This window comes from Triticum aestivum, chromosome 3B (genome assembly GCF_018294505.1).
Source record: "Triticum aestivum cultivar Chinese Spring chromosome 3B, IWGSC CS RefSeq v2.1, whole genome shotgun sequence".
In the NCBI taxonomy this organism is placed as follows: domain Eukaryota; kingdom Viridiplantae; phylum Streptophyta; class Magnoliopsida; order Poales; family Poaceae; genus Triticum; species Triticum aestivum.
In genome coordinates this window covers 830,827,944-830,837,312 of record NC_057801.1, presented here as the reverse complement: position 1 = coordinate 830,837,312, position 9,369 = coordinate 830,827,944, and the positions used below count along the sequence as shown (strand labels likewise).

The 9,369-nt window shown below is 47.8% G+C and overlaps 1 protein-coding gene across 1 annotated transcript; it reads right to left on the bottom strand.

Annotated features, from left to right (window-relative positions):
- Nucleotides 1–2,655: 2,655 nt before the first annotated feature.
- Nucleotides 2,656–6,243, bottom strand: LOC123072754 (beta-fructofuranosidase, insoluble isoenzyme 4). The gene is made up of 7 exons (XM_044496388.1): nucleotides 5,910–6,243; nucleotides 5,107–5,115; nucleotides 4,165–5,021; nucleotides 3,906–4,064; nucleotides 3,451–3,692; nucleotides 3,252–3,345; nucleotides 2,656–3,159 (listed from the first exon to the last, which is right to left on the bottom strand). The coding sequence occupies exons 1-7, from the start codon at nucleotides 6,091–6,093 to the stop codon at nucleotides 2,965–2,967; spliced, it is 1,740 nt and encodes a 579-aa protein (XP_044352323.1). The 5' UTR covers nucleotides 6,094–6,243; the 3' UTR covers nucleotides 2,656–2,964.
- Between the last annotated feature and the right edge of the window lie 3,126 nt (nucleotides 6,244–9,369).

Sequence of the window (9,369 nt, the reverse complement as noted above, 5' to 3'; positions counted from 1 at the left end):
CTTCTTCTTCTTCTTCCTCTTCTTCTTCTTCTTCTTCTTCCTCTTCTTCTTCTCCTTCTTCCTCTTCTTCTTCCTCTCTTCTTCTTCTTCTTCTTCTTCTTCTTCTTCTTCTTCTTCTTCTTCTTCTTCTTCTTCTTCTTCTTCTTCTTCTTCTTCTTCTTCTTCCTTTTTATATAGTTTGAGAAGTAACACAGAAAAAATACATTGATCAGTAGCGCCTTTCAGCCAAAACGCGCTACTGCTACAGAGAAGTACATAAAAAATACATTGATCATCAATGATCTTTTTGTATAGAATCTAAATTATCAATAGGAATCTACCACCGATTTAAGAACCGGCAAAGACTCCTATTGCACCCTCAGATCCTACACATAGAGTTCAATAAAGACCAAATGCTTGTGATAGTTTGAGAAGTAACATATTTAAGATGGTTAAATTCTTGCTAAGGGAGCGATGTGAGACTAAAAATAGCCCCTGCCACAACCTCTTTAGTACCGGTTCGTGCCACGAACCGGTACAAAAAATGCTGGTGCCCGACCAACATCTTTAGTACCGGTTCATGGCGCACCAGCATTTCTTGTACCGGTTCGTGGCACGAACCGGTACTAAAGATTCGCAATGAACCGGTATTAAAGGTCTCCTCCCGCCTAGTCATTTGAACCGGCACTAATGGACGCATTAGTGCCGGCTCATATGCAAACCGGTACTAATGTTACTCATATTAGTTCCTTTTTCTACTAGTGCCTAGCGCCGCCACTCACCCACCCCGTCCCTTCCTTGTCTCGCCGCCGCCAGAGGCTCCGGCCAGCGAAGCTCGGCTGGATCCGGGGACCGCGGCGGCGGGGCACTTCTTCGGCTGGTGCGTGGAGGCAGTGCGAGCTGTCTCTCCAGCGCACGGGTGGCGGCGGTTTCCGCTGCGGATCTCGCTGCGGTGGCTCGGCGGTCAGTGCCTGGGCTACGACGGCGGCGGCGGTCGGCGTCTGTGCTTGCTGGCCCATTCTCCGGCGACCTCGGCCTGGTTCGCGAGGTCGAGCCCACTCGGATATGGCGTCCTTCAAAGGCAGCAGCTCGATTCGGCCGGCTCCGGCCAGTATCCACGGCTGGGTGGATGAGGCGTGTTGGAGGCGGTGGTTGTGTGGCTTGTGGAGGAGGTTTGGCTGGTGGTCGGCGGTGTTGGTTCTTGTGGAGCTCAGATTTGGCTTGGTTACAGGGGCTGCTCTGCTTTGGTTGTGGATGGGGAGGGTCCTGGTGGCTGTATGTGCTGGTGGTGGGGTGTGGCGGGCGGCGAGGGCTTGGATGCGGGCTGCAGCTGACACCGAGCTGACTTCAGTTGTGCGGGTGCTCGAGGTGAGTGTCTGCGTCACGAAAGCCTCGTGCTAGTCCTAGCGAGGACGCTCGCCGTGGACTGGTAGGAGGGTGGGGAGGTCTCGAGCTGCTGGACTCAGTGACAACTTCGGCGAAGTTGATTGGGATGGTTTGCTTAAGGCGAAAGCCTTGTGTCGATCTCATCGGCAACGATGACGGCGACGCCTTCGGCGCCGCTTTCCTTCATGAAGGCGTCATCGGGAAGCTACCTTGCCCGCTCATTCGTGTGCCCCGGGCGAAAGCCTCAGATCCATCTCTGGATCGGACAACGATGGCATCTTGATGTCGTTTATCCCCTTTGGGGGCGTTGTTTTTGGAGCCACAGTTCTGTTGTTGGTAGCTTGATGTCTGGGTTGGAGTGCTTGTTGGGTTGTTGGAGTGTAGGGTGGTGGCGGTGGAAGTGATCTATGGCAGCGACAATTTCTTGGTCATTCTGGTAGTGTTGGTTGACCTATCTCATGGGGGCTCGTGGCAGCGGTAAGGTCTCGGAGTTCGGTGCCCTTCGACGATGCCTGAGTTTGGTTGCCTTGCATAGTGTTCTGGTTCCCTCTATTTGTGATGGTGGCCATGGTGTGTCCCAGAGGAGGCGCAGTGCTGTCTCGGTGGAACATGGCCCTTCGGCACGATCTGCGACTCTCTCCGTCTCGTCGTGGCTGGGTAGTGGGAAGCCCTTCGACGGTGCCTGCGACTCTCCTAGTTCTTCAAGGTGCAGAGTGATCGCAGGGCAGCAGGCGACTTCTTCTTTACGTCTTCTCGGTGACGTATCTCCTTTCGACTGATCCAAAAATACTAGTTCCCGCTCTTCTCGGTCTGACTAGTGGCGATGAGTGCTAAGCTCTTGGTGTTGGCTGCTTGCCAAAGCTCATTTCTGGTTCTTCTCTGTTCTGTTGTTCCTTGTGCCTTCTCTTTTGTTCTATAGGTGTTGGGTGCTATTTTTGTAGCCGTTGTGTTGTATCTCGATCTCTTCTATGATAATGAAAATGGTTCAGGCCGGCATAAGCCCGCCGTAGCACCGTCAAAAAAAACACCATCATGATTGTAATCCCCAAGGTTAAGAAATAAAATCTCATTTATTTGCAAAAAAAAGAGAGTGAAACTGATGCAGGAGCTGTCCTGAAGCCACATCGTTCATGATCCACAATGACCAGTAGTGCAGATCTTACAATCTCACAAGCAAAAAGACATTTCCTATCAGGGATTCTCCCTTGAGCTGTCTGACATGCACAAGCTGGTGGTACTATTTATTACCTTTTGTAACTCTGAATCGTTTCGAAGCGGTAATACCGATGCTGAGAAAAAAGGTCATGTTTCTTTACCAATTGCCAACTACTACTACTTTAAAACAGCGACATTTTTTCCTTCTTAGTGACCAAGTACCGGTAGACTATAATACATGAAATTGAATCCTAGAGGTCAAGGAAATGAGCAGCTAATTCTTCCCTGTTGAATTTCCATTTATTTCTACCTACTAGAAGTGCTCATGAATGGGAGTAATTTGTTCTTTCAAAATAGTGAAGTGTGCTAAACAAGTGATCAGAATGATTGATCCGGTCCTCCAATCATAGGTCAATTAGAGTTGCTCTGGTTTGTTAACCATCATCACTCCATCCCTTTCACATTCACTTGTGCTCTCCTCATGCTCCAGGCCCTGAGCTGTGGCACCCTGACCGTGGCACTGCCGTTGTTGAAGGCATACATGTGGGCCGAACCATCTACAACCGCCACGGGGTACACCCTGGCCATGATGCAGACCCTGCCGCCGCCGCCGAAGCTCTCCACCGCCGACCGATCAATCTGCACGGCACATCATTCATTTTCAGTTCTGACATGAAGCGCGTGAAGTGAACAATAAGAGGAGAAATGAAAAGGCCTTCTTCGAAACTCACCAGAGTTCTCAGAGATATCTTCTTTTCTTTTTCCAGGTCATATTCAAAGAAGCCTCCATAGGCTGGTGTGTACAGTCCTGGTCTCAATGAAGAACTGTGCAGAGAAAAGAAAATGATTATTTTTAGTTTTCAGGCATCAGCAGATATGGAAATTTGTAGAGACGGATAAAACATTGAGGCAAGAACCATACGCACTGACCTTCTTAGATCAGAGCACATGAGTATCATGTATTTGTGCTCTGACTTGTACACCCGGAAGTGCACAGCAGTGTGCTCCTCCATGTTGTCAGAGGCCAGGACAACAAGTCCAAATGGCCCTATGCCACCACTGACTGATGCACCCGCTTCCCGGCAATGCTTCTCGACGTCCAAAAGCCAGGAGGGATCGAAAGGATCGGCGTTATCGATGGACGTCAGCTCAAAGTCTATCTCCACATCAGCCTGTTTCAAGAGAATGCCGTGCCGGATCAGCTACAGTTACTCTGAAAAATATACAGAACACCTACGCGTGCCAGTCTTTTTGTTACCAAATATGTAAATTTATATAATTACTAACAATCAGAAGACCCTACATCTTTTACTGCCTCGAAACTTTTTGAGGTAAATTTTTTGTTTGGATGACCAAGGCAAGCCTGTTTGTGTACAGGAAACTACCTGGAAACTGTCAGCTCCCTTAATCTCAAACAGACCTCCCTTCTTCAGCTCTAGTCCTTGATGGTTGATTTCATTTCCTCGAAGGGACTCGACCTCTTCAACTGGCCATTGCAGCAGCTGCTTGCCATGGCTGTCTAACCAAATCGTCCTAGGAATTGCCTAAAAGTAATAGAAACAATGTTAAAGGTGCTACACCGATTTGCTGAATCAATATTTCAATATGAAGCAGTTATAGCCAATGAGGGGCAGGTTTTCTTACATGGATTCCTGCCCAACCTTTTGCAACATCGTCCGAAGAACTATCTGTCTCGTTAGTCCAACCCCATATGATCCTCCTGCCCTTCTTCGAGTCAAAAAACGACTTTGAGGCATAGAAATTACCATAATCGATCCTCGACCATAGCCGCCGGTCATCTAGGACAGTATCTGGAATAAAGATGTCACTTTTCAGATCATAAACCCCAATCATGTACTTGTCACAGGAATCCAGGCTCATCTTGAGGACATGCTTGGCACCATTCGGGATCGCTGCAGACAGGTCCAGTCCGCCGTTATTGCCCGGCAATACCGCGAAGAAATCCGGGCACTCCCACATAGAGGAGGAATTGGATGAATACAGTGAGTGGTCAACTCTAGTCCAGTTCAGAAAGTCTTTGCTCTTGTACAAAAGTGCAGCACTGTCGCCGTTGAGCTCAGCACCAACTGCTATCCTCCACAGCCCATCAGGTCCGATCCAACCGGTTGTCGGGTCCCTGAACTGGCCCGAGTTCAAGCCCGGACCGACCGGTTGGATCACCGGGTTATTTCCGGCTTTGGTCCATTCTCTCAGGTACGGGTCAGACAGGTTTTTTGGAACCACAATGTTTTGGACCTGACGCTTCTCCGGGTCGGCACCGGTGTATATGATGACCAGTCGGTTACCGGGCAGAATTGTGGCTGAGCCGGTCCAGCAACCATTTATGTCGCTCGGGGTGTCCCGCTCTATTGCTGTTTCAAGTGGGATCCAGTTGATGAGGTCTGTCGAAACCGAATGGCCCCAAACTATGTTACCCCATACGGAGCCATTGGGGTTATACTGGTAGAACTCGTGGTAGATGCCGTTGTAGTACATTGGCCCTGAAATGTTTATGAAGGTAGTATAAGATGCAGGATGCTGCAAATTCTTCTCCTTAGAAGTGTTTTGTGCCTGAGATATTCATACCATTTGGATCTTTGCGTTGCCGTAGATTTCAGAGTATCGCCAACCCATCAGATACATGAAAAGGGTGAGAGAATGTCAATGATTTGCAGTAACATTTGCACACAGCTAATAGTGTTTGATAATTGACAATTGTAACAGGAGAAGACATATTCTGGATTCCAAAACAGGCCAGTACTTCATTACTTGCAGCAACAGACCTGTCTAATATCTTTCAGACACATGATGTTAACTGAATGCTCCCTGACAAAAAGCAAGACTAACGGTGGAGCAGATATGGACATCTTCAGAGAATACCAGGGATGTGGCATACATACACATTGGGAATCAATTCAGCATTTATACAGTGAATGCATCCTCTTTGGGCAAGAACCTAGAAAACATGGCTATCGATCATACTATAGTGGTGTTACTGAAAATCCAACTGCAGGGCGTACAGGGAGCACCTAATGTGTGCGACATTCAGAAACAGAGTGGCACAAGTAATGAGTTGGCCACCTACCGTCCCCCTCACCCTGTAATAACTACTTTCTGACAGCGAAAACAGTATGATACTACCTCAAAAAATTACTACAACATGTATATTTTAGCAAGTAAATTATTCAACAATACTAGTATCAACATAATTAACTCAGCTTCTACAAGTGAACAACACACCAGCCAATCAGATCACTTGCTTCTTCAGCAACACCCAAGAACAAGAAAAGCAAACCAAATCACAGACCACACCCTGTGATTGGCCACAGCCAGAAAGTCAACAGATGGCCCAGGAAGCAAGCAGGCAGAGAGGCATATGAAGAACATACCGTTGATCCAGTTCTTGGGGGGCTGGAAGTGGTAGGCGGTGCGGTACCGCTGGCTGACGATGGAGGAGACCTTCTGGGACTGCGGGTAGAGGAAGACCCTCTCCCCATTGCTGCTGCAGATGAGGTCGGACACAAAGCAGAAGCAGAGGACGAGGAGCAGGAAGAAGGCCCAAGATTGGGCCATGGTAGAGGGGGACAGGAGGAGGAACCAAGGAAGGGGACTGGTAGTTCTTGAGATGGGGATGTGAAATGGGGCGAGAAGACTTTGTTAGCCCGTTGTTTACGACCTCTGGGTCTGGGCGAGCAGAGGCACGCAAGTCATGACTGGTCCAGCCGTCCAGGCAGGATTTAAAATGCCAGCCATTGTTTGCTGCTGGGAGAAATGGGTCTCTTTCAGAGAATTCAGAGGAGGTTTCAAAATGTCTCTTTCAGAGACGATTTTTTCTGATGGTGGAAATGGGGTTCGGATGGGTGTGCAGTTTTCTATTGCCACTTGGCGCTCGTTTTTCGGTCTGATCCTTGATGTTTAGCAGTATCATCATGGAAGCAGAGAACCACTGTCAGTTCCATGTGATGGGGGTTAAATCTTTATTTTTAAATAAGGATGTGTTCCTAGGCTACTACTGCAGAAGAGGATGGTATAGAAAATAAAATTTGAACCAGCTTTTTTTTTCTGCTTGGAGTTGATTGGGCTATCTTAAATCTTTTCTAGTCCCTCAGAGTAGGTTGCTTCTATGATCCAGGCACTTGTATGATTGTATCGTAGTATAGGCGATTAATTAGTAGTACGGTGTGAGGAATGGAAGATGGTCATAACTAATCAGGAAATTTTGATCTCCTCTGTGCCTTTTTCGCCGCAAACACACACACACACACACACGCGCACTTTTACCCTCAGGATCCAGAAGCAGACTCTTCACACAAGGTCATGATTCATGTGTGAATAATATGCAACATGATGCCACACTTGTTGTGCCTGAATTGAAGAAAAAAAACATTTTCATGAGAAATAAAAGAAAGCTAACCACTATGAAATGGGGTACAGGTAACAATTCCAATATGTCAATGTGGGTTCTAAATGGGTAAGTGCAGGATGCATCATGCCAGAAATCATAAAATTTGTATGTCAACCGGCAGGCAGGTGTGTGCGCTGTTGAGGTTTGTATGTCGGAGCGGCGGCTCCGGTTCGTGTTGTTGGGTGTCGATTTCGGTCGCTTGGGTGACGAAGTCGTCGGCTCGTGTGGGTGTGCCACATATGTATTGGTTTTCGACCAGTTTTTCTTATTAACTGGTCATTTCTCTTCTTCTATATGAAAAGGCAGAGCTCCTGCCGGTTGCTCGAAAAAAAAAGAAAAAAAAGAAAAAAAGAAAAAAAATCAGAAAATTAAACCAGAGGAAAAAGACGAGGAGAAGAACTCTTAACCATGTTACTGAGCCTCGGACGGAAGGAGGAGGAGGCCGCGCCTGCCTGCCGCCTCTCACGCCGCGACATCTCCTGCCGACATGCCTCCTTCCGTCCCTCACGCCGCCGACTGCGCAACGGCGACCCCGGTAGCGGCCTCTCGTCGGTGGAAGGCAAAGGGGGTACGGCGACCCACCGGCCAAGACAGGGTACTGTCTACTGTCTGACGCCACGCCAAAGGAGTGACGCTGTGAAGCCTCGGTGGCGACCCTTGTTGGTGATGGAGCGCGCGCCGATGCGCATCGCTCCGCTCCGAGAACCTCGACGTCGTGGCCTCCCCGCGCCGTCTCAAGGAGAGGACGAGCGACAGAGCATTGCGGACCGCGGGGTCGGGCGTGGGGCCCAATCGCATCAAGGATGGACGATCCAGATGGCTACCAATCTGAAATCCGACGGCCGTGGGCGCTCGCCACGGTAGTGGGCTGAGGAGCCCCGGATGTGATTAAAGGTTAATTTTTGTGGACCTAAAATATTGCTGGAGAAACATTTTTGTTCCCTTAAAAAATGAGACTGGTAAGCTAAAGAAAAATGAGATTGGTGTGAAATGGTTGACAGCAAAAGAAGGAAGTGGGGAAACAAGAAAGGTTGCGGTCCAAGAATTTCCTTGAGCCAATTTAAGCATGCTTTACTGCAGTTTTGCATGAGAGTTTCCATGCGAATTCTCGGCTCCATGTACTTATGAATGAAGAAGCAAAAATGAAAGGTCAGAAAATAACAAGAATAGAGTCAATTACACGAAACCACTTTATTAACGTCGGCAAAACCCCTTGGTACTCCTTCCGGTCCTCCTTACTCTGCATATTAGATTTCCTCCAAGTCAAACTTCGTGAAGTTTCACCAAATTTATATTAAAAATCGTCAACATTCACTATACAAAATAAATATAATATGAGAATATATTTTTATGATGGATCCAATGATATGGGAAACGATTAGAATCATCCGGCCGATCTATGCATCATGATCCGTCTCATCGAGAGCTAGCCACGTGTCGGACGGTCCCACACACCGCAAGTCTTAGGATTTCGCAACATCGTCTATGTTTCTGAAAAGGAAAAGTCTGAAAAAAAACCTTAAATTCATACTCGAAGTCTGAATGAGACCCTGACTTTTCGATCCCTGAAATCAGCACCGTGCATTTCTCGATCCCGGTCAATATTCAACCTAAACCTGTTTGTCGCGCCAGGAAAAGCACGATCCCGACCGGGATTACTCACTTCTCTCACTTGCGGCCACATGCCATTTCCTGTTAGGCCTAGCTAATCTCATGGCTATATCATTGTTTGCTTCCTGTTTGGAATAGTGTATGCATGCAGTCTTATGCGGCATATGCATGCACGTAAGGTGAGGGGTGTAGCATGCACGTTCCCTCGCAGTGCTTCCTGGTTATTAGCAGGATGTGCGTCGCGGCCGTGGGATGGTGCGGCACAAACGGATCACAACCAGCTCACCAAGAGTTTTTTAGAGTGTGCTTGGATCCAAGGGACTTATTTTAGTCTGACTAAAAATAGCCTTTTTAAGAGGCTAAAGTTTCAAGCACCCCTGACTAAAGAGGGGCTCTAACTAGTCTTGAGACTAAAAAAATTTAGTCAGGGGTATCCCTACTAAAATGTGGATTAGTCATCTCTCTCCTCATTTAACTCCTCTCTTTTAACACAGACAAATGCTCATTAACTTGATTTTAGTCTCTTTAGTATTTCGATTCAAGCATGGGTGAGGCTAGCAAGTTTTAGTCCCACTACTTTTAGTCATGGGACTAAAATGTATCCAAGCACCCTGATTTGTAACCCCCACATAATAAATAGCTAAGAGAAAAACAGTAAACACTGCAACATTTGGCAACATAGGTTCTCTCTAGCGTGTTTGACAACGACATACGTGCTGATGTCACCGGGGCAGACGAGGACAGCGGTGGCCCGCACAGAGCTGCAGATTGGCCTGGCAGGTGGCATCGTCACAGATGCAGATCTCTTGGACGCCGAGGCTGCCGACGAGGTG